This window comes from Paramormyrops kingsleyae, chromosome 20 (genome assembly GCF_048594095.1).
Source record: "Paramormyrops kingsleyae isolate MSU_618 chromosome 20, PKINGS_0.4, whole genome shotgun sequence".
Lineage (NCBI taxonomy): Eukaryota > Metazoa > Chordata > Actinopteri > Osteoglossiformes > Mormyridae > Paramormyrops > Paramormyrops kingsleyae.
Genome location: NC_132816.1, coordinates 11,071,481 through 11,098,317, shown reverse-complemented (window position 1 = coordinate 11,098,317; position 26,837 = coordinate 11,071,481). Strand labels below are relative to the sequence as shown.

Sequence of the window (26,837 nt, the reverse complement as noted above, 5' to 3'; positions counted from 1 at the left end):
AATAAGTTTAATCATTCCTTCTTTTGCTAAGTTTAGTACTGGATTTTTGCATACGTTCGTTTAATTGTGTTCTCTCCATGCTTGTTCACAAGTTCTCTACGACTCTAACGAGACAGTATCAGACAAGGCAGACGTAATGATAGTCTTGTATCCTTGTGCCAGCTCACTTGGCAGTAAACAATCAGTAGGCTCCAGTGGTGAGAAAAAGCTGGGCAGTGCACGTCTCGAAGTAGAATAGACGGGAGCAATTTTGTCTATCCTGAAAACTGTCGCTAAAAATGCAAATAGCATACATGTTGCTATCGTTTAAATGATCATATTATGTCGTATCCTTAAATGTAACTTCTGAAAATCCTGTCTTGATGGGGCCCCTAGTCTTGGCAGGGCCCAGATAGCTGGCTGTCCTCACCTTATGGTAAATCCACCCCTGTCTGTAGTCTTTGCATGGTAGAAAGTCGGTTAGAACATTTCTGTTGCTAAACGCCTCTCTGTATATCCCCAGAGAAAACCCGCCACAGGTCAGACAACAGGCAGGTCAGTCAAACAAAATCACACTCAGCACTGTCATGCAGCAGGACAGCACCATGTCTGATGAATAACTGACGGGCCTTAACAAGTGTAGCTAGACATTGTGCTTCATGACGAAAAACGAGACGACTCTATTTCTGAAGTTAAAACAGACAGGCGCTCGAAAATCCAGAAATTATAATTTTATTAATTTTAGTCTTTTGAACTTTTATGACACATATTTAGCATGATGTGAAGTACATACATAAGGATGCAGTGACATTATTGGTCATCAACTGATTATTCTTCCATATTTATTTTTAAATCTACCAGATGTTCACAACAAAACAGGTATCTGAAGTCCCTTGTAATAATTCAGGAAATTTGTATTTTGGAAAACAGGTGAAGTCGTAATCAATACTGCTTCATATTCAGCATGTGTTATGCAGAGTAGACCTTGACCATTAATGGCAACATTCTGAAACGTATTTAAACATATTGAAAGATGTATAAGTATATAATATTTTAAATTCTTACCTTATGATCATGACTGTATGCCAACACCCAGTCTTCTTGCGTTGGGTGAAATAGAAGACTCAGAATATAAAAGTTCATCCGGAATTTCTGATAGCTTGCACCCTCATCAGAGCTGATCAGGATGCTGCTTTCGTGGTCCGGGTCACTTAGCACCAATATCTGAACGAGATAAGGAATGGCATTTAGAGACGCACTGATGGGTACCATTAAATTCACAGCCACAAACATCTAGGCTCATGTACTGTAATCTAATCTGGGAATCTACAGAGCGGCATTCATATTACTTTAATTTTGAACCACTGTATATATGTTTATTTATTGATGTTATGAGATTGCAAAAAGTATGTATAGTAATAGTACAAAAATATTGCACAAATTATGCAAGCAACTTTCTTTAATGCTATAGGTTGTATGTAGTAAAGTTCATAGGATATACTAGTAAACCAGTTAATAATTAAATATTAAGGAAGCTGAGGATGAACAATTTATTCAATGAATGGCAAAACACACATATAGAGAGTCAAATTCTTTACAATCATATACTGTCTATTAAGTCAGATTAAGTCAGTGTTCATTTGCATTACAATGCTCTCTAATCATTGCCAAATCAAAGACAATTATACTTGTTAAACTCTTTTAATTCCTGGCTAAAGTGCAGAAATAATGGATGTTGATTGTGTCAGTTATGTAAACAGTGTAAGTTCCAGCAGCTCCCATATCAGATACGCAGCAGCTCTCCTTAGCTTCATCCATGAAGGAGAAGGGGAAATGACCAACATCAGCACTGCAATGTATATACTGTACAGTACATCATTTACATCATTTTCAGAAGAAACCGTCTTCATTGATCTAAATTTAGGGAGACACTTCTACAAGAGATCAGGTAATTTTCTTCTTCTTCTTCTTCAGTTTCCAAAGCAGCCTGTTTTGTGTTCTGCATTAACTATTTTTGGGTAGTGATCTCCCTTAGTGCAGATTCTTTGTGAACACCTCATTTGTTTTTAATCTATCAACATAAAATTCTACCACCGTACCAAATAAACCCATACTCAGTTCAATGCCTGTGATCAATGCTTTATGTGGGTTAAATGATCTACCCTAATCCACACATTAGGTTCAAGACAAACTGCTGAAGGAATCAGATGCTGCATCTCTGAGGACATTAAAACCCACAGACAGAAGGAAGGCCTTGTTATGGGATTTCACCTTTGATAGGTTCCTTGTAACGAAAGTCCCAGTTAAATACATTCTTGATAGAGCCTTACCTAGTGGCCTGAGTAAAGAATATTGTCTTGTGTTGTTTCTCGTAAAAACATATTGTCTCTTTCTTTTGTCCTCCGGCACAATTTCCTTTGGTGACAAGGCCACTGCTTTCGTACCAGGTATACAAAACCTTGAAAACTATTTCTAAATTGCTTCCACCATGCCACTACATAAAATCTATAAATGAATTTTTTGAAAAGTTTTTAGAGATATACAGTGCTGGGGATATTTAAGTGTGGTACAGTTGCCATATCTCTCTCCTGAAATACATAGGATGTATTTGAAATATATCACAGAAAACCCATTGCAGTCTTTCACATTCTGAGCTTTTTTTGGTCACATCAACAAGACATAATTGATGTTACCACTAAAAAAATAGAAGAGAATATGAGCAAAAGGAAGTGAAAAGCTATTTTATCATTGTGTCTCCACTTTCTCACTCAAGGTCTTCAAAGTAGATTCATCCATTTTATTAAGAACCCTAATTGCAAATAAATAAATACATTTATTGGACATAAACATTTTTAGAAGCCTGAGTTCTTGGGAAAAACTTTGTATTCTTGTCAATATTGTGGCTTTCAAGAAGACAACATGTTTCTTTTTATATTACCTAGTGACTGCCATCTGGAGATAAAATGGTTTTAACGTTCTCACCGGCAATTGAAATGTAAGTTTACATCCTAATTCAAACCTGATCGCATCAAAGGATTCCATCCATCCATATAGTTTCTGTACCTGCTTATCCTATTCAGGGTTGCGGGCATCAAAGAGTTCAGTATTCTTACTTTATTAAGTAATCATTATTATTCACTGGAAAATATGCTTATATATATATATATATATATATATATATATATATATATATATATATATATAACATAAGTGTGTGCGTGTGTGCGTGTGTATGATTCACACTGCTGTCAAAACTGTCAATGCCTTGATTAATTTCATTAAATGTGTTCCAGTAAACTCTGTTTTCATCAGAACTTTCAGTAGGCAACCCATTTGTCAGTATACATGGAAGCTTTTATTTGGCAGTTTTATGTTAGATTTGCAGCAACTCATTTGTGATCATCCATTCAGAAAACCGGAATAACATTTATACTTTATAACGTCGTAATTCATGTGTTAGAAACATTAAAGTGCTCGTGCTCAAGATATGTCATAGCTGCAGTTACTTGCATCCAACGTTTAAAAAAAATAAACAAAAAAAAGTAATGTAAGCACTCATGCACATTCAGTATTTTATTTATTTGTGTATTTACTTATTTGTTTGTTGTTATTGGTAGGTTCTCCATTTAAAAGGGCGTATGCACCCTTCAGCCAGAAGAATATGGTTTGATCCCTTGATTTAATGCATCTCAGCAGGTTCTGGCAGCTAGCTTTAATGATAATTAAGTAGAGAACTCAAGCTCTGTAAGGATAGCAAAGGGCTCCGGTAGTAACAAACACAAGCAGCTGTATTTTCTTTTCTCAACAGGATTTGAATTGGAAAAACAGCAGCACATTTGTCACTGACAAAAATGCCATCCCTCTTTCCACAGCTTTAACTGCGAATCCTCCCTGGTGGTGATTTAGATAAATTGTTTTTCATTAAGAGCCAATAAACAGACTGCAGATTCCGTGCCAGTTTTTTTGTTGGTCTGGGCCTCCAATTTTGCTATTCATTACCGTCATGGGGACGGTAGGAGGTCCCTTGTTCCTCCATGAGTCTTATGGCTTGTCACATACAATTTATAGTTTTTAAGGCCTAATCATTTTCAATAATATTGTATTAAGCAACTGCATTTATTGCAAAGGGAAATTACATTTCACCTTGCTTACTTGATTTTTGTGTCAGTGCTCAGCTTAAGCATGTAGAAAAACTGGAAGTACTTGAATCTACAACTCACCACATGAACAAAACAACTCCCATCACTTTAATCAAACTTGAGACAAGTTTTGACCCCTGGCCATTCAGGTCTTTCCCCAATTTATTTAATATAAATAATACGTCCTTTACTCATTTATAGATACTTTAGACAGAAGTTCATTTCCGTCTCTTTATCTGCACTGCATAATACATTAGTATGTATTGTATATTAGTACAAGTATTTTAACTTGATTTTAATAAACCAGTTTACCATGTTGTTCCTGTTTACTGATTAAGGTGTTATCAGTGTTAATGGCACCAGCAGGAATTTGTCTGTTAAGGCAGCAATTAATTCATCAGTGCAAATCAATGGAAAATAATAGCTACATCATGTTGTTTTCTATTTTGTTGTTAAGCAACATATTAAGGAATATATTTCAATATATATTAAAACAGAACCTACATAAAGCTACAGAAAATATTAAAATATATCAGAGAACAGAACTTAAATAATGAATGTTATAATCCTAATTAGAGTATTCATCATTATTCATACCCATGCCATTCAATTACCTCAAGGTGAGTACCTGCAGAGTTTGGTGGGTGGAAAGACAGATTTAGAAGCTTATAGCCCTAAGACTTGTGGTTTAATTTTCTCATAAGAAAACATCATTAATATACATCATGCAAGCGATATTCTTAATAATACTTAATGAATGTAAACTTGCTGTTCAGAATGGGCAAATATGCAAGATCTTTAACATTTGCAAACAACTAATTGTCCTTTTGAGTTTTATGCAAGGAAAACCTTATTATTTTACAGCTTATTGGCTTTCTGTTGAACAAATTTATTCACTATGTAGCTATTGTTTTTATTCACTTTTACTCTAAAACTTGCTGGTTTGCTTTTATGTATCATAGCCCTGGCTATGAATACGTTCATAGATTGCAATATGAATCAAAAAGATTAAGATCCAGTATTACTTTCATGAAGAAATTAAGTATTACACAGTAATAGTGATCAATATGTAGATATTAAACAATGCTTAGGTTTTACGTACTATAGATGTTTTGATAGTTCTAGATTCTAACACCTGAACTGAAGTTTTCTTATATGTGGCATGTAGCTGGACAAGTTACGTCCAAGAAGCTGTGGCTTGTAATCTGATGGCTAGTAAAATAGTTATATTACTCCTGCGTAGTAAGGGGGGCTGGGTACTGGGCAACCCTGTGCTTAGACCCCATAAAACTGTATTCACATTCCTGCATGTCCTGCATGTCCTGTATGCATCTGTGTCTCTCATCGAGAGCAAGATGAGGTTTGCAGAAACTTCCCAATTTCCACCTATGAATAAATAACACTTCTATTCTATTTGGAATCACCTTTGGCAGCAATTAGAGCCACAAACTAATTTTTGGCGAGCCTGCCAAATGCGTATACTCCTTCTGAAATTTTTGGCCACACTTCTTGGCAGCTTCATTCGAGCTGTCTCCGATGATTTGGGTATTCCTCAGGGACGGGAGTTTTCATGGACATTTTCAGAAATTCTGTCAAACTTCAGTAAGATTCAGCTGAGGACTTTGACTGGGCCACCCAAGGACATGCATAATTTGTGTGTATCTTTCTCTGTCGGCTTTTCATTCATTGTCAACACAGCTTTCCAGTTGCTGCAGAGAATAAGCATTCCTGTGATGTGAGGCTGTCACCACCGAGCATCTGCGGGGAGGTACTGGAAAGCTGCTGGATGCTTGTGCACCTCTCTGGATGCTCCAACAAGAGGAATGCGCTACATCAATCACAAATGATAAACTTTAGTTATTTTAAAATACTAGTCAGGAATGTGACTGGCACGGGGGCCCAATGGGTAATACTGCCACTGTCTGCCTAGAGATTTCACGATCGCCTTGTTGCAATTGGGCTTCCTCCAACAGTCCAAAGATATGAAGCTAAGCTGAATATCATCTGCAAATTGCCCATAGTTGGTGCTTGTACAGTATCTACAGGTGATACATTCCAGGACCTACCGCGGATGACCAAAACTGTAGATAATAGCAAACCATCCGTGGACTACATACTGTATATAACGTGATTTTCATTCGCTTACATATGGTAACGTTCAATTGATAAATTATGCATAGTAAAACTTACCGAAATTAGATACAGAAATAACAAAGTACATTGTTTATCATTGCTATTCAGTACTGTACCCTCTCTTGAATGAAAGGGATTCTGAAGTTTTTTGCCTAATTCTCCAGAGATGACAGAGCAGTGAAAACACACATTAAGGGATAACGTAATGCTTTTATACATTTTTATAACATATACACTGGAATAACACAGCAATGGATGAGAGTCCTGGGGGGGGGGGGGGGGTGGATATGGGGACAAAGGGAACAGAGTACTGGGTGTCACTGGACTGGTGAGTTTCACTGTGTTACTGCCTGCACTCCCTCGGCTTGCGGTTTGAACCTCTTAGTTCTGTAATTTCCAATTTTTTTGGAGCGCAGTAAACCGTAGATAACTGAAACAGCAGATACGCAGGACCCACTGTCAACTCGACAGACTGGTATCCTTTTCATGGTGCAGCCCTGCCATTTGCCCTATGCTGCCTGGGATTGGCTCCACGTCCTGTGTGGAAGACAGACAGTCAGCAGTGTAAAATGGATGGTTGGATAATCGATGACTTTTGGACTTTTCAGTGACAGATCGTGTAAATAGACAAGTTTACGGAGATCATGGAATATTTAATAATTACTACCATACTTGGAATTTTGGAAGTTAAACACTTTTATATGCAGCCTTCAGATTGTGATGTCACAAATGGTATGTGGATATTCCATTGTTCTTTTATACAATAAAATTCCCAGGGATCAGAACAGAGATGGTACAATCCCCGTATATGGTGAAGCTGACAAGCAGATCCACTGTGATCAAACGCCCATTCAATATGAAACATTCTGTTCTTTGGAAATCCTGCTATTCAAGCTATAAAAATTTTATCATATACACACAAGCAAATTTGATATTATTAATAGCACAATTTTAGGTTGAGTCATCTAGCTAATATTCTCCATGTCTTAAGAAAATCCTTTTTAGTTAATGTGTGAAGTGTTTCATAACAGTGTTAGTAGAGGATGCATAAAGAAAATGAGTCATTTATGTAAACTGATATATATATATATATATATATATATATATATATATATATATATAACAAATATTATTAATTCTTAGCATTAATTCTTATCATGTTCAATTTATGACTAAGTGCATGCATGAACATATGTTTGACACACTGGCTCAAAAGGAATTCCATTAAATGTAATTAAATATTTTTTATGAACTGCCACTCCAGAAATAATTACCAAAAATTGCTGCACATACACATATACAAAGACACACAGCGCACAAGTATAGTGTGATCCTTTTCAAAATGAAGTTGGCAAAGTTGGCATACAGCCCTGGCATTTCGCAGTTTATTTCATTTTATGGAGGGAAAAAAAAAACTTAAACTTTATGTGAAAGACATATTTTCTGATGCTTTACAATGAGGGCAATTAAGACACAGTCCTGGAAATAGGTCTGTTTCTAGAGGAAGGAACTACGATTAAAACTTATACTGTAAGTGTGATAACTGAACCTAGGTGTAAAGAATGAAAGAATGAATTTTCATTACGATTGTTTTGTAAAATAAATTGGAAAAATTAATTTCACAGCCAAGAATAAGAAACTTTACTTATATGGCTACCAAGATTATCCTTGATGTGATTTATTTTTGCATAATAATGAGAAAAGCTTTCCACACATATTTCAGATGTTCTGGCGAAGCATTTTTACTATCTGCAAAGCAAATTCTGAGGATGTCAAAGGTAAGTGGAAGGAACTGTATGGATGGACTGTGGCTATACTTGAACAGGATCTATATGTAGTTCACATGTCTACAACAGTTAGCATTGATGTCATTTTCCAGATAAGCAATGTTTTTTTTATTATAGAAATGTTCAGTAACACTAAGAATGTCATGTCTATAAGAATCTATGAACACATTCATAATATATTAAAATGCATTCATAAAGCATTACTGTATAAACATGGCTATAGCATTAGGAATTTGTAATCAAGCTCTCATCTGTTATGCACTACAGATACTGTACCTTCATAATGCAGAACAAAGCATCTTTAATTGTTATACCTGCCATTATAAGGAATTATGAAGGTATCTATACTGCATTATGGATGAGAGCTTCACTGGAGCTTATGAGGTGTTATAATCAACACTATAATGCCTTATGACTGTCAGTAGAAGATGCTGTAATGCTTTATTGATTCTTATACCAACCCTTGTAATACATTATGAAGGTATCCGTAATGCATTACAGATGACAGCTTTAAGTAAAGTGTTGCCAAATTTTCTTCGGCTTTTAGTATTTTAGACTTTCTGCCATTGTTGAAGGATCTGCCTAAAACAACTTGACAGTAAATAAATAAATGCACTATTATAATTTAACAGTAGCAGCTGTTCCATTTTTGCTGTTATGTATATAAATGAGAAAATCTGCATATCCTAACTACGGGAGCAGAGAGACACAAGTGTGCAGCAGCAAAGTACGTGAACTGTGTCTTGGATGTGTGTGGAGGGGGATTTGGGGGACTTTAAGAAGTACTGCAGTTTATAACAGATACCCAAAAACTTTTTAGTATGTGGCTTCTTTTGAATCAATATTAACGCCCTGACATTGTCTCTAACTATGGGAAATTCATTCAATTTTTGTTATAGTCCACATTATCTGGTATAAAATCTAGCAGGTGAAAAATAATATGTAAAGTTACATGGAAACTGCATAATTTAACATACATGCCTATAGCTTTCAGTACTAATGTCATGTGAATACCCTGCACAGACATGACAAAAACATCAAAGGCCTTACCTTTCTTTTATTTGTTGGGCAGACATACAAGTAGCTCAGCACTGTCTTTAATCCCACTTTGTCATTTACTTTTTCATAAGTGGTCCCATAGTCTGTTGACCTGCCAATGAATACAGTATTGGTTAAAACCATATTACCGCAATGAAGCATTATGATGGTAAAGGTGAATCACACCGCAATTTATTCATAAGAAACACAGTCTGATATTATATACGAGAAACATGTTTGAATTTGTTCAATCTCTCCCATAAAAAAAATACCACAAAGCAGAGGCGGATTAAAAACATGTACAAGTGCATGACATGTTTCCTTGATGTAACATTTTAACTACCAATATACAATCAAATAAAAATGACAATTAGAACAATATCCCATCTGCGTAAGGAGATGAACTCATGTACTGGCAGTAAATTGCCCGTATAAGGTTATATATTATGTGTGAACAATTTCTAAATTTCTATGTTGAAACAAAAAAAAAAAAAAAAGAAAAGAAAACGGAAAAAAACAATTCCAGATTCTTTACTTTTATTCATGAATACATACCCATAAATATATAAATTTCAATTCGTGCCCATCGACACCTTTGTAGTACACGGTAACAGAGATACATATAGGTGGGGAGCGTATAAACTTCTAATACTTCCGAATATAAACAAAAAGTTTTATCTGTCCATGCTATGAAACAAATTTCACCCTTGACTTAGATTAATTCCTGGATTAATATCAGTTTCATCCAGTTGCCAGGCTTCTCTCACAAGGACACTAAATTACCCTGGAATGAATATGCACATTTCAGTAAATGCGTTTTGATGGACAGATTACCCATTTATTGTGTATTGTCTCTGTCATTGCTGTGCATAACCACACAGCTCATTCTTTAGGAGAATGCACAAAATATATCTCCTTGCTGCATGCTGCTTCGCTAGAATATGAAATGAGCATGTCTGCTTGTGACATGAAAAATACATACACAGTAAAAAATCCACTGGCATTTCTTATGCGTTTATTGTTAATGTATGCTTCTCCTTGTCTTTAAAAATCAGTCCTCCACATATTAATTGTAAACGGCATGGGACACTCTGTTTACATCCTCTGCAGTGTAATGGGGTGATGGACACTGGTCCTAGATTTCATTCAGTAATGAACATATATTGAAATCTAACAAGCTGTGGTACAATTAAATAAAATCGTATCATCTTGCATAAAAAATGGCATTTGGTATTTCTGTGGTGACAGAGTGGCAAAGGTTAAATAATCATTTATAGCTCTGACATCAATTCATGACTCAAGAATGGTATGGGAGTTACTATGAAGTAATAATTCATGAATAAAAGATGACTAATTTAAACTAAAATATTGCCAGTGCATGAATGTGCAGCAGCCTGTATTCCACAGATTAAATTATTCATTCATGGAAATGAACTGATAACCAGTGTAATCAAAGAAATACTAAGTTTATGTGTCCTGGCAGTTAAACACTGCATCAATCTATCATTAGGTAATTTTATTCCAGCGGCTCAATAATGTGTCTATCATTACATGATTAAAAACCAGTTTCTCAACAAAAAAAAATTCAGTATAAATACACACCCATGCAGCAAACCATTTCAAGACCCAATCTAATTTATGGAAAAGGAACAAAGGAAATGATTCGTGTTTTTAACTTTTCTCTCTCTCTCTCTTGCATACCCCACACTAGTGTAATGGATTTCTTTGAAATTACAATACAAATGGTCTCATCTCGGCTCATTCTTGAGTGCCTGTAAAATGGTCACAATGATTAGAAAGTATAATAACCAAGAGAAAGAGACTGCAAGAGAGTTCAATTTCCAAAGGATATTAAAAGAAAGTTAGGGAAGAAGCACAGACCAATCTTGATAACATATGGACCTGCGTAATACAATCCCTGAGGGTTGCTCCACATGGTTCACATTCATTGCTTTCTATAACGACGACAATAATCTGATATAACCAAATATGGCGACATAGTGAACCGGTGGGGTAATAAAGACAGGCAAGCATAGCTATCAACTTCTGTTTTTGATGTTTAGCTGATTTTTCATGACGGTTGTTACAAAGAGAATGGAGTGTGGCGTCAATATTCAGCACATATGGAAGCATTTTTAAAACACGCAGTAATTAAAAAGAAGTATGACCATATTTACAGCTCAGAAGCATCTAGAGAAAAACACTATGCTTGGGTAAAATTGTTATCAGAAGTGGCAACGTTGATGGAAAAAACGGACTTCCCCTTTAATTAAGGATTTCCCATTTCCCCTTCTGCTATGGAGAATAAGCTTTTTATAGAAGTCGACGGAATCCTCCGAAAATTCTGGTTTTAAATTATGGTTTTAATAATAAATCAAAGAGTCTAATGATTTAAATAATGGTTTTAATAATAATTTATAAGTCAATCAAATACCCAGATACATTTTGATTTATTTTTCAGTCTAAGAAATTTATTGAATATGAATTGCTTCTCTGTGTATAGTTTTATTTTGCTTACGGTAATATTTTAATATACACCCCTGGGTAGCCCACACATTTTTTTGTAAATAACACTGAAAAGCATCCAATAAAACATTTTAAAGCGTGAAGAGAGAGTATCAACAACTGTAGTATATGTTATACAATCTGCACAAACAATTTCAGAGTAACAATAATTCTCAGTGCAATTTCTCAAGAAGGAGAAGAACAGAATGAAATAGCATTATGCATGGTGCAGGTGAGTAGCCATTACAATGATGTAAAATACTGAATTCAGTTGTAATAAAAAAAAAAACCAAAAAAAAAACACACAGACATACACATCACAGCCTGAACAGGGACTACAAAAGAACAATAAAAAGTAATCAATGACAGAAATCAAATTAAGAACACTGTTAAACAATGACAGATTGCTTTCAGAAAGGAGAAAAGTGTCAGTGTATAAAATATTTAGGCTATGAACTAAAGGAGGCCAATACATAGGACTTCAAAGTAGACAAGCAAATCTCAGACCTAATCAGCCCAGCCTCGTATGCGTAAATGGCAATCCCGTGGCATGCAGATATAAAAATGACTTGGGGGTCTTTGCTTTTTCAACAAAGCAAAATTCTCTGCAGGTAATAACACTAAAAACACCAGGGGAGATCCTTCGGCATCCCAGAAGTGGTTTTGTTTGATTTCTGCCTTGATTGGTAACTTGCTATTTTAGCTGATCTAGCAACTTGAAACTCTGACCTGAAAGTCCATTGACCCTATTCTGCCAGCTCGTGAAAAACTTGTGGGCATGGCTGAGTGGGAGATCTATTCTAACTCATGCTGCATGGAGAAAACTTGGATATAGGCAGTGAAAAACAGAGACAACACCGTATTTACTTATAATCTGGACATTTCCATTTTATGATGCATTTTCTGGTACAGATTAGACATGCAGTAGCAAAGAGAAGTCATACTTTTCATATGACTTATGGGGAAATATTCTTAGTATATGCATAGGAAAAAATATGACAGTTACTTGTAAACAAATTTTAAAAAGATTTTTTAAAACTGCAAAAAAGACATGTAGGGTGAAAGGAAAAGAAAATAAGCATTTTTAAACCTTCAGAGTGGTTTGGCTTATCTAACCCACTACTCAGAAAACCCAGCAAGCAATGGTTTCTTATGGACAACACATGTTGAAGGCTTATACCAATGAAGCCTATTAATCTATTGTTACTATTGCAGGACTAGTACAAGTGTCAGAGGTATGAAAAGAGGTACAGTACACAGGTTGCATTTTCTTAAGATTATTTTCTCTTCTCACCAGAGCACAACAGAATCTCATTTCCCCCCATTGTTTTCCCTTAATTTTTGCAGTTCTTTTTGCGATCAATTATGTGTCAGATCCAGCTGTCTGCCGTGATGCCCTTCAGGCAGCAGGTATGCGTTTCCCCAATAGACTCACATGTCAAACCTATCGATCTCTTTCCACGCTGCCAGTCACCCGACGCCACACAGGATAGCTGTTGCTGATTGGAGGAGAGGGTACATCTCTCGCCACTGGCAGCTGACAAACTGCAGGTGTTTGACAAATTTGTAGCAGTTGTACTGTGGCCAATAGAGCTATTCTGACCAACTTAAATATACACAAACGGCAATTATTTATGCCACTGGGGGCCTGCTTTCACTGCCAAGTGATGTCGTAGCTGACATTCAGTCTGCCACTTGGCTATAGGACTCGACCTTCACGCAGTGTATGCTGGGATACTCAAGCGTAACCTGCTTGTATACTTAACTTCTGCATGTGTGCATAGATTCTCTCATGGCCCATAGAACCTCTTATGAATATTTCTGCTAACTCGACTGAATCCATTTAAGCTTATTTATAATTCAGAGCATTGCAGGTGTTGAAGGCAAACTGACAAAGTGAGCTGGACTGCCTATGAAAAGCATTAAATGTATTTCCTTGTGTCTATACTCATCGTCGTCTGCTGTATCCTCTAATTTGATTCAGGATTTATCATTTATCCTTTCTGTGCAACCTTTTCACCCTGCAAAAGATTAAATTAATTACGTTAAGTATATTAATTACTTCACTTAAGGCTGTTACTATCTAGTATCGTGTCCATTTATAACAATTGAATTATTCATTCTGTGATTTGAAAAGAAATTTCTGTATGTAATGCTTGTTTTTAGGCCTGGATTACCTTCTTTTCTGAAAATGTGGGAAACAGTCTTCAGCTATCTAACAGAAAAAATAGTGCTCAATCTCCTGTTTACTCTCAGAGTTTCCCAAGACGTGAGAAGCAGCGGGGCTGTGGTGGGGCACTTTGTTACGCCCCCCCCCCCGGAGAACGGCCGGCTTCACATCCCTGAGCTGATCCACTGAGCTAACGTACGCTTGGTGAAGCTGCCCCAGAGATGATTGAGGAGAAGCACCTGTCAGTCGTCGTGTGAGAAACAAGACATGACTGTCGGGATGTGTTAAGCGGCTAGTCAGTGTCACATGCGGTCTACAGAGGCCTGCTGCAGTCGTAGCTTGTGTCCCTGGATAGAAAGGAGGATGGCTTGGAAGAAAGGGCTGGATACATCCGTCACCTCTGCAGGGCAACAAACTTTGACATAAAGAGAATGCTCTAAGAACGCCAACTCTTTTAAAAATAAATTAGATAGATAGATAGATAGATAGATAGATAGATAGATAGATAGATAGATAGATAGATAGATAGTGAATAAAAGTAAAAATCTCTACACTAGGTTCCTCAGCGTTATATACTTGAATATTTATTTTAAAAAATTCTCTTTGATTTTGGCTAAGTGTGCAGCAGCTACTTCATGGGCTTAACACCGATACTGTGCACCACAATGTGGACTGAAGCATTCTAGAATATCACTATAGCACATTCTAGCACATTGCACTCTACTGTGGAAAGGAGCTGCTGCAGAAAGCAGAGCAGCCAAACTGCAGATTTCATGTAGTCATTCATCTCTCCTAACAAGGTTATATCTAACATGCACTCAGGTTTTAAAAAAAGAAATACAAGGTCATTTATATTCATATTCATTCACATTTATTTGGGACAGTTCTTTCAGGCCGGATCTTAAAAATGCGATAACTAGACATCAATACTTAGTAATGATGCCAGTCTCAGTGGTTCATTCATTATATCCTGTTAGTCATATTGAATAGTTTTTTTCTTAAATCTTTATGCCCTAAATATTGACTGACAGTATGACAGCATTGATGAGTCACAGGCATTTACAGTTTATTTCTGCATGACAAACATTTTCAGATATTAACTGGTCTCATTTTATATATTTCAATGTCATTGATGCTTTAGCTAAACTAAGTACACAGAAAGTTTTTCTATGGCTTTTTTAAGGAGAAGGAATGGTTATTTGAGTTTACGAAGTTTACTTTTTGTGCTTGTAAAACGAGACAGAAGTTTCACCTAGATAAAGGTTTTACATACGTGCTTGTGTATATTTACAAAGATGGCTATACTATGTGCATGTTTATTGGATTGCAAGTGGCAATGTCTGATTCAGAGCCAATTTACTAAAAAAATAAGCATGCAAAGCAAACATAGAACCCCTGAAAACTAATTTGTGCCAGAAATGAAGGAGGGAGAAACCACACTATGCTTAAGCGAAGCCAGTTTGTTTACTAGGAATGATATCAGTTAAAAAGACATTCTTACTGGCCTAAAGTAGAATCGAACAGAACCTTACTTGTTTCTCCAAAAAGTGTTTTTTTTTTCTTTTACAGCATTAATCTACTTTGGAAAGGTGTTTTTTTCCGTATTCATCTTTACATTAAATGCAGCAGAGTATTGTCAGCTTTTTACCGTAATTTTTTTCATCATCATTAAATCATTTATGACTCAGTGAACTTCATAGCTATTGTACATTATTAACTTATTACTAAATTATTAAATCTTTCATCATCTAAATTAAATGCAGTGTTAATTTGTTAAGATCAAAGTTAAAATATTATGTAACAAATAGGAGTTTTTTTTTTTAACTGTAACAGGCATTCTTCAGTGATTACTGAAATGCATGTGGCCTGCCATTAAATGAAATTATGGATCTGAACCATAACGAAATCATATATTTTAAGACATTTTTACCTGAATATACATCCTGTGCAATTTAACTGATTCAGTCCATTTCCTAAATTAGTTATGTTTGTGTGTAATTCTGGATTCTTTAAATTATCTTATTCTGCAATGTTAGAATAGGTATCATTATGATACTTAAAAGAAAACATGAGACACAACGAACAAAACACTTTCATTTTCTTGAAAGGGTCCCCTGTGCAAAATGCTTATATTTAAATTAAATTAGGCATTATAAGAGGTTAGAGCAGGACAAAATAACTATTGTGTTTTTGCAATGAATGGATGCCCATTAGATCAGACACAAATGTGTTTTGAATTAGATGAATGTATTAATAAGACACAACGTATTAAGAAGATTGAAAAAAAGGAAAACATGAATGCTACTTAATTCCTGCTTCCTCTTGCATTGGCAGGTACTTCAAAGGAAAGTAGTTAAATTGCAAATGAAGTGAAAGCTTGGGGAAGATCTGAATTAAGATTAAGTAAACTGGGGATGAATAAAAACATTAGCGTCAAGACTGGGAGATCTGTCCATTGATATATCTGTGTTAAGGGACATCGGTCCAAACTCCACAAATACAATGCAACGATATAATTAGCATTACTTATTAGTATTATTATTGTTTTCTGAGGAAACAGAATATATAATGCGTAATATGTAAAATAAATATAGTATAAAAACTGTATAAAGATTTATGATGGAATTATAATGCAATACATAATAAATGCAACTAGAAAAAATGCTGGAATGACAAAAATGTTTTCCCTAGACATCTCCGTCACCCCTCCCCCCATAAAATCCGTGCTCCTCCCACACCCCCTCTAAAATTTCTAGAAGCATTGGAGGGATCAACTAGAAATGTGAAAGCCAATTAATATGTTTGTTACCCGAATGCTCTGAGTGCTAGCCATGACACATAAGTGTGAAACTGCACCTATGCATTTCGTGCATATTCCACTTACACACCAATTCCCCACCCTATACGGCCATCACCTCTCCTCCCCTATCTAATCACTACTCCCTCCACATCCCCCAGCCTCTATCTCTAGCCCCCCCACAGGAGACTTGGTAGGTATCTAATGTTTCTTACAGGGGGTGGGAAGCAGTTCATCCACTATAAATTTCACTGAATGAAAATTCTACAGTAAACCGAAAATATCCATGCAATTCCAACTAGGCATACCCTAAACCCTTTTCCCAACACTCCAAAACATCTTTATTAAAAACCCAACTGAAATTAAATCAAGACAAATTGCGTCCCATATTCATTCAAAATGGGACAGTGTTGTATTTTTCAAACAGAGACTGTCTAGTAATATGGATGGGTTAGGATTAAGATGGGTCTAAACTCTAATCCTCACATTTCCCAAAAGTCTTAATTGCACGACTGTGCTGACATGTTCCTTGCACACAATAAAAAAAAGGATCTTTTTTATTTAAAGTATGTACTTGGCAGTAGCTGCAATCAAAAAGAACAGTATTCATAATCGTTGGCTCTTTCACTTACAGTATACCACTTACTTGTCCACAAACTAACAAGGAATATTTGTGAATAAGTGAGTGTCTTGCCTGACGGCTGAACGAACGCTCTGAAACATGGTTAAACGTAGGTCATTACTCTCCTTTTGATACATACACAAACACACAAAAATATATCAGACATGCTACCTCTCCCGGAGGTGTCAGGGAGTCTCCCACAAATTAACAGCAGCTGCCTGATACCTGTGTATGATGTGCAATGTTCCGGAAATCTGTTGTTTTGCTATTCAGTGGCGGTAAATTCAGACAGCAAGTGGTTTTACCGCTGCAGTCCTGCGCCACCCAGTTGGCAAATTTTACTGCCATTTTCTAGCCTTGGTACCCTAACCCCCACCCACCCAGGATTGGATGCCGTCTAATTTTTAATGCAGTCATGCAATCCAGAGATTGTGAATGAATCTACAGTATGTAGCTTAACAGCTTTGGGAGTAGAATAAAGCTAACAGAATGATCAGCATGTCAAAAAACAACACGAGAGCCAGTAAAACGGTAACTAGGGGAGAGTTTAGGATGATTGCTGTGTCTGGGAATTAAGTGACTAGTAGCAGAATTAGTTCTGTTGTGATGGAAATGAAACTCTTGACTCCTGTAGTCCAAGTGCTTCAAGAGCAGTAAGCGTTTCATTTAGGGTGTTTAGCTCTCTTTGTGTATTTTCAGAAAGGGGCTCAGGGTGAAATATGTTAAAATACAAGACAAATGATTAAAACTTTCTGCGCATACACTATACAGACAAAAGTATTGGGACACATCTGATCATTGAATTCAGGTGTTTCATTCAGACCCATTGCCACTGTGTATAAAATCAAGCGCCTAGACATGCAGACAGGTTTACAAACATTTGTGAAAAAACGGGTCATTCTCAAGAGCTCAGTGACTTCAAGATGGCACTCTCATAGGATGCCACCTTGCAATACGTCAGTTTGTGAAATTTCTTCCCTGCTAGGTATTCCATGGGCAACTACAAATGGTATTATTGCAGATATAAGCATCTAGGAACAACAGAACCTCAGCCACAGAGTGTCAGACCACGTAAAGCAGGGGTGGCCGATCTTATCCGCAAAGGGCTGCTGTGTGTGCGGGTTTTTGCTGCAACTCCCTAATTAGATTACTAATTAGAGGACTGATTGGCTGAGGAGTCCTCACACATGGGTTTGAACAGCTGACCTACAGGTTATCCCAAAAACCTGCATACACACCGGCCCTTTGCGGATAAGATTGGCCACCGCTGACGTAAAGTAACAGAGTGTGATCACTGAGGTGAATAGTATGTAAAAGTTGCCAACGCTCGGTTGACTCAATAACTGCAGGGTTTCAAACCCCAGCATAAAAACTGTGCACCAGGAGCTTCATGGAATTGGCTTCCATGGCCGAGCAGCTACATGCAAGCCTCACACCACCAAGTGAATGCCAAGTGTTGGATGAAATGGTGTAAAGCACACTGCCACTGAACTCTGAAGCAGGGGAAACAAAGGGATAATGGTATGCGGTTGTTTTTCAGGGGTTGGGCTGGGGCCCTTAGTTCCAGTGAAGGGTACTCTTAATGTTTCAGCATACCAAGACATTTTGGGTAATTCTATACTTCCAACTTGGTGGGAGCAGTTTGGGGAAGGCCCTTCTCTGTTCCAGCATGACTGTGCCCCAGTGCACAAGCCAAGGTCCATAAAGACACGGTTGGGTGAGTTGGGTGGGGAAGAACTTGACTGGGCCGTACAGAGTCCTGACCTCAACCCGATCGGACATCTTTGGAATGAACTAGAATGGAGATAGCAAGCCGGACCTTCATGTCCAGCATCAGTGCCTGACCTCATAAATGATTTTTTGGACGAACGGACAAAAATTCCCAGAGACACACTCCAAAATCTTGTGGAAAGCCTTCCCAGAATAGTGGCAGCTGTTATAGCTACTAAGGGGGGTACCAACTCCATACTGATGCCTATGAATTTTGCATGGAAAGTCATAAAAGTTGCTGTAGATGCAATGGCCAGGTCTTCCAATACTTTTTGTCCACATAGTGTACCATCATTACTCCAAGATTTGTCCATATACTGTACCACCTTCCAAATATTATACCATGGTATACGGTATTTTCACTGTATTTTAAAAAGCAATGTCATTCAGGTATTTCCTGATGTCATTTGCCAGGCAGAGGGGTTTGGGTATTTTCAAACAAAAGTACCATAGTAGACAGCATATGTTGGCAGATGGTGGCCCTCAGGCCAGATCTGGCCCACCTAGAAAAATATTAGGTTTCCTGAAAGTGGTTTCCCTTTTTATTTTTTTGTTAAAAAATGTAAGATGGTATCTTACAAAAGCTATCTGATATATACAGCTATTTAAGTGAAATAAATACACTGGTCCCTTATTTAGCACTGTTGAAAAAATTGGCCCATGGATGAAACAATTTGCCGTAACCTGGGATATGATATTACTATAATGCCACTGCAGGAGCCACATTTGTGAGTCACAAGATGTGTCACATGGATGTGGTGGAGGGTAAATTACCTGTTCACACGTGTTCATTGATGGCGTGTATGTCAGCAGGGACTCAAAACTTTTCTGTTAACCGTTTTGTTAACTTTTCTGTTATATGTATTAATTTGCTATACTTATTAATGTAAACACATTTGGGTCAGAGCGATAGATGCACAATGGTGTGTTTTGTGAATGGAGGACAACAGAGAAGTTAAAGATTTAATAAATTAAGTTAATACCATTAATGAGTAAGTTTTGCTCCATACATGAAAAGATGTGTATTGTGGAAACAGCATCTGCACTGCATCAGCTGCAAAGTGGCACTGCTAATGGAGTAGCGTGCACTGCAACTACCCAAGCCAATAGCCAGCACCCCACCATGCAGTTGTGCCTCATCCACCTCCCTGAAATCAATATGCCTAAGGAGGAATGTCTGTATATATATATTAAGCTGAGAGCGAAGCGTGGGGTCCAAGTTCAGACTTCCTTTCTTTCCTCAATAAGCTTTGCCCCTTGACAGGTAATTGTCTGCACCTTTTTCTATCGTCTCCTGTGTCCTCCACATTGGTGGAGGATGTGGGTACATGTGGATGCTACAGCTGACCTGCAGGACCTTACTCACAGTGGGGAAGGTAGCCAGATTTTCTATGTGTTCCCGATAATAATGAAGAGGTCCCTAAAATGGGACCAGGAGATCACTGGCGGACTTGGTCAGGCTGTGGCTGCACGCACATCAGCGCAGATGTTGCAGTGTTACGGTCAATCTGAAGGCAGTAGCCAGGGGCTTCTACAAGAATTCTATCAGACGTGGCAAAGAATAGCTTTTCTTCTCAAATCTGAGCCAGCTGAGGTCATTAATGGGAGCCAGTCATGCAAGATTATGGTTGGGGCAACTTCTGACAGTTGGTCCAAAACAAAAGAGCTGAAATTTTTGCAGTTGGCTAATGTCCATCACGTCGACCAAGTTCAGCAGCCACCTGTATTTTGACCAGAGTGGCTGTAATTTCTGGGCTCTGGAGGCTACACTATGACAATATAAAGTTCACAATGTGTTTGTCACATTAGATACACGGGAAATCTTTCAAGTGACCTACCATTTAGAATTTTAACTTCACATAATACAGCTTGCAATACTAAAGAAAGCTTTCTTCTAGAAAAAAATCTTTAAATAAATGAATAAAAGTTTTAAATCCTCAGTTGGTTTAATTTTTTTTGCATGAGGACTGAGTGCTTTTTAGGTCACTAAAAGATAAGGCACTGGTGGCATCTTTTCTCACATCAGCAGTGACCTGAAATGTAAAGATGAGTCATACTTTGGACACTTCGATATTCACAGGACCCACTCTGAACTTAAGCCACACAGAGACGTCACATGTCTTTACAACCAATTCTCTCCAATGCTTAATATTATAGCTTTTTTGTTCCTATCAAGTCTTATTCCATAAGTGACTATAGGAGAATTTGTCACCCAAATCCTTCTTTGTACATTCTTTATACAGGTATGTCACAAAAATGAAAAGAGCAATTCTGTGTTTGCTTGTCATAGTACATGCATCAGTACTTGAAATTGCTACACATTCAGTCTGCTTTTGAGGTCTCAGAGTTAGGACTCCTTGTGCTCAAATGCATAGAAACATAATCACCTTTTAGATGAAGCCACCCAAGCCAGGAAATGGTTAGAACTTTACATTCTCTTAGAAGGAGGACACTTTTGGGCAGTGATTTTTGAATGTGCATTCAAAAAGTATCCACCTAACTTCTTCTGCCTTAAAATGTTGACTCTGACCAAACCCATATTATATTAGCAGATGTTACATATGACCTCATAGAGTGAAGATAAGGGAACTGTCACAAGAGTTCCGGGTATAGCAACTTTATGCACAGCAATTTTATACATAGCAGCTTTACGCACAGCAACTTTATGCACAGCAGCTTTATGCACAGCAACAACTTTATGCACAGAAGCTACAATCCATGTTATATCCTATGTATTTACATATAGGGTTAGTTTGAAGTGTGACATAATTTCAGAGTTTTAATGATTTCAGTGAAAGACCTCTATTTGGCTGTCCATTTATTACACCCCCCCCCCCCCCCTTTTTAAAAAAGTTACATTGGCTGTATATATAAAGCTCAGCACGACACATAATAGCTGCATTTGTCATTTTGGCGATTTTACATTCCCCATAAGTGCACATGTAAGAATACGTACAATCACTATATATGTCTTGAAATAATTCTGTGTGTCTAGATGTGCCCATAAACTTGGAGCGTCTCAGGTGAAAATGCAGAAAAACAGCAAAGGACGGCGTCACATGGAGCGTCTTTCATTCGGAAAATGCTTTCTTTGTCACGGGTAATGGAGATCGTGTAAGTATGGAACTGACGACCTGCAACAGATAATAAATGATAATGTGGGCCTGTGGGGAAGCAGGCAATTTACAGGCACCAGGACTTTAGTCTTGGATACCTAAGATCAAAGAAAGAAAAAAAAACACATATATTCAAACATACGTAATAGAGAGAGTGTGGTAATCATCTACCATGGTCACCTGATTGTACCAAGAAGGCTGGACCCCACTCCCCTATTCATTTTTTAATGAATATTTTTACGTATATAATATTCCTTGGCTGTGATGGGTTTGCACCTTGCCTTGCACCCATCGCATCCAGACCTCTGTGACCCAGCAGAAGAAAAGCAGGTATGGAAGATGGATGGATGGATAGATGGATGGAATATCCCTTGGTAAAATCATTACACAGTATTTCAGGCAATATTTCTTCATTCGCTGAATCAAGAGTACATCTCAAAGTGATGTTAAGGGAAATAAATTTGAAAACAAGTTATAAGACAACGCCTTCTTTTATATTATGTATTCTTAATTATCTTTCTTGATGAACCACTTAATGATCAAATAGCACAGAACAACAAGCTTTTATTTAATTTATAGTATGTCTTTGAAAGTACGGCACATTTACAAGCCAAATTAAAGTGACTGCTTATAAAGTACTGAGGCAACACTGGTCATTTTACTTCATGAAATCCCCATATTCACTAAATTAAATAATCCATTTATTAACATATGAGTGAAGCAATGATAAATGTCCATAAATCATCTGACAAATATAATATTCAAGCAAGAGAGCAATTCAATTTCTTGAAAACCCCTGTTCTTCCATATTTTTGCCTAACTGCCTGTAATAATAATACGGCAGTAAATATACAATGATAAATCTGAAAATTCCACACAGATTTGGACAAACAAATTTCAACAGCAAACCTACTGAAGATAATTGGCATGCAGCATAGTCTGGACCACACACTTTCCTTCACCTATCTAAGTTATAAAAATATGCAGAAATTGCAATAGACTGTATTACTGCTATGGACAATAAAAACTGTTTTACCATTAGCTGGCTTGCAGAATCTAGTTTCTAATAATTTTCATAAGATGGCAAAAACAGCCAAATACCTGTCACAAATGCACTGGATTTAAGTGACAACACAAACTGGGAGAATGTTCACATGGCAGATGTTTATGAACTCCTTTGAGGAATCAGCTGTCTGAGAAAGACTTGGCACTTAAAATTTCAAAACATCAACGCTGATTTAATTAAATATAAAATAAGTAATATTTCTAAGCATTACTATAGTGTTTAGCTGGTAAAACAATGCAATTTGTGTGTTGCATAGGAACAGCCATTCTTTGTAGTCAGAAATCATGTTCAAGTATCTTCCATGCCTGCTAACAAAATAATCTAAAGAATTATTTTTATTTTGCATGCAGCATAATGACAACCAAAATATCTACTGAGGACAAAATACACAATCTTGTCTTTCGGTGCCATTTTCTACTGGTTTAGAAAAATCAACTTAATCTCAATTTAATAATTGTACTTTTCATCTTCAGTAGAGTCCTAAGGAAAAAACATTTATAGCTTTAATGGGTCATAAAAATGAAGCAACATATCACCACCAGGGTGGAGAGGAAACAGAAAAAAACATCAAATAGTTTTTGAATTAAGTCATTTGTACCACTGACTGCACCAATTGCCACTGAATAAGACGGTTATTCACTCTGCACACTTTGAATAATGATACAGCAGACAGAGAAACCCAAGGTTCATAGGTGTATCTTGGTAGTCACAAGCTCTCCAGGTGTCCAGTTAGATTACACAGGGCGATATGGTAAGATGAGATAGCACAATTGAGGTTGGTATTTTTGATGATATTCTGAATGATTTTATCAAATAATTGGAAAGGAGCATATTCCACATGTTAAAAATTACCATTTAACTTCGTAAAGGGGCTATGTTTCAGATATATTAACAATTTAGGAGGTGGTATGCTTATTATTATTATTATTATTATTATTATTATTACTATTATTGAGCAGATTTCCTTTAAATCAGAGCTAGATTTTCTTTAAATCAGAGCTAGATAAGATTTTAACAACTCTGAGCTATTAGCTAAGTTCTCCCCAAACGAGCTTGATGGGCCGAATGGCCTCCTCTCGTTTGTAAATTTCTTATGTTCTTATGTTCTTATGTTCTTATTAACTGGTCATACAAAATTAACAAGGCAAACTTCGTTATTCTTTGAAATACAAAGACTACCCAAAATATACTTTAGAAGGTCTAAAGAAAATATTGGTTGTGGAGGATCTGAAGATTGCACAACCAAATCCAGCAGCAAAACAGTTTCACAGAAATATTTCACTCACATTCACATAAGCTGACATTCACACGTTCACATGCCCCAGCTGGGTCGTCCAGGATAAAAGCCCAAACCTGTTATACCCATTGACCTGTAAAATAGCAGCCGGCAATGAGCATGCTCTGCAAAGTGATGCAACTCCTCTAAACGAGCGGGGGTGGCGGGAAGCAAGATTGTCATTCTGACCCTCGTTTTCCTGCGGGAATTCCCTCCACCTGCTTAATGAAACATTACCTTCAAAAAGCTATTCCCTGCCATTCAGTTAATATGCCATTTACCTGCGGTGTACTGATTTAATATGTCCGCCCTTTTATAAAAGAGGAGCAACAACTTCAAAATTACATTTTAAGGCTTGTTTTTACATCGACTGCTTGGACTAATAAATGCCTGGAAGAGATATTAACCTTAAAAAATAAAAATAACTGATAAATACAAGGTTGTATACTACACAAGCAATACATAATGAGTATGTAATGTGGGTAATAAATCTATCATTTAGTATGTAGAATAATATCATTATGTTATACACAGACAGAATGAGATATCATTATGGTACATTCTAAAATCTTGTGATGCAGTATTCATTATGCATCTAGGTTATATAGATTCAAGTTTGTCTGTCCAGCAGAGTAATTGTGGAAAAACTCTGTTTTGCTCAAAATAAAAATATATCTTCTTGAAAAAAGTCCTCACAATAAAATTACATTTCATTTTTGTATAATTCTATCCATATTTATTTTGATGTGACATTTAGGTTATATTAAGTTTGCCTTCTAGTATTTGATTTACTACTGGAAACTGCAGTCACAACAAAACAGTTGAGATGTGTAATAAAGGACTGACAGCTGTGGACTAGCTTAAAGCAAACCAGATTTGGATTTGGATATGCAGCAACTGCAATCTTTTTTTCCCAGCTCTCTCAGATATGCTGAATCCTGGAAAACACACGTGGTTTATGTTCCAAACTATTAGCCATCGCGTTTCAGTGTTGCTCATTTACCTGGACAAAGAACAATATGTTTACTGAATCCAAACAGAACCAAGTTTACACATATTTTACTCTGCTGAGATTTGAACTGGTATCCTTCTGGTCTATTTCCTTGGCCAGTTTGGGGAAAAAAAGCCGACATCAGACTTTGAACAATTTCTGTATGGTCTACATACTCTAATTCGTTCAAAAAATATAAATTACAGAATGACTGATCTGTTTTCAGTGTTTAAGGTCACAGTGTCCATTAAAATCAGAAGCTTGACTTTGAAAATACATTCAGGTATCTCTAGTCCCCTGACCTTTTGTAAAAGTCAGTAGCTGCCTGCCATTTGGGCTTTAACACAAACTGATTTTCTATAAAAAGCAGTTAAAACATCTCACGGGTCCAAATCTTAATAAAATCATGCACTCAATTAACATATGATGTGTGCTCAACTGGGAGAGCAGTTTATAGACAGTGCCCTATAGGAATGGCACGATGGACTTATCTTTGGAAGGAGGTTGTGTCTGTTTAGACAACAATATTGGGAAATGCCTGTAAAGACATCAAATGACTAGAAAAACGGCAACTTTTAGGGGGGGTGGCGCATGGGGGAGGGTGGTTATTTTCCAGTGAATGCAGTCATGATCTGGTCGGTCATGTCATGCCTCAGTATTCATTCAATATGAAATGTATCAGTACACAACGTGTCCCTGGACACATTTAATCCAGAGAGTGTGAGAAATTACAATTGATGTCATGAGAGTGTGTGATGGAAGCTCAGCTGTGAGTGTCTCACTCCCAGGATGCGGGGGTTTGCCTTTGTAACCCCTCAGGCATGACAATGATTGTGGAAATGTACACTGGGCCCCTTCAGCGGAGAGACTCTCTCTGCCTCTTTATTTGCACCGGTGTTGGGCACAAGGCTGGGCCTGCAGCCCTCATTTTCCAATGCCACTTTATTAAATACGGTTATCTGTCAGGGACCTCTTACAAGCACAACTCAAGAGCAGATAAGAAACATCCTTTCCTAACATACTAGAATTTATGGTTGTGTCAACAAAGAGCTTAGTCTCTTAAGATTCCTTATCTCAAACTAAAATGTTTTCCCGCTTGTAACATATCTGAAGTGAAAATAGCCACATACAGGAAACAGGTACTGATGATAGATAGCACTCATGTTAAACCCTAAACATGGTTCCAAAATAATTCTAAAAATAAACTTGCTTTCATGTTGCTGTGCTGTGTTCCGTGAACCAAAGGGAACCCATTTTCAGGGTTGGATGCTCCAGGAGGGAATGCAAAACTATGACAACAGGAAGCACCAGCAGTTAATGAGCTCTAGTGGCTATGTAAATGCTAGCTATTAACTCTTATGCTCTGTTTTGTTTGTGTTTCTGTTTAGCATTAAGTCCAACTCTTTAATTAGATGTGGCATTTCTGGTTTAACTACTTTACTTTCTTA

General features: G+C 37.0%; 1 protein-coding gene across 1 annotated transcript in view; it reads right to left on the bottom strand.

The window, feature by feature from the left end:
• The window catches only part of sorcs3a (sortilin related VPS10 domain containing receptor 3a), a 169,213-nt gene that overhangs the window by 66,878 nt on the left and 75,498 nt on the right, over positions 1–26,837 (bottom strand). The window contains exons 3-4 of the mRNA XM_023798977.2: positions 9,089–9,188; positions 1,045–1,203 (exon numbers count right to left, since the gene is read on the bottom strand). Coding sequence (XP_023654745.1) covers positions 1,045–1,203; positions 9,089–9,188 — 259 coding nt within the window. The remainder of the gene's footprint in view (positions 1–1,044; positions 1,204–9,088; positions 9,189–26,837) is intronic.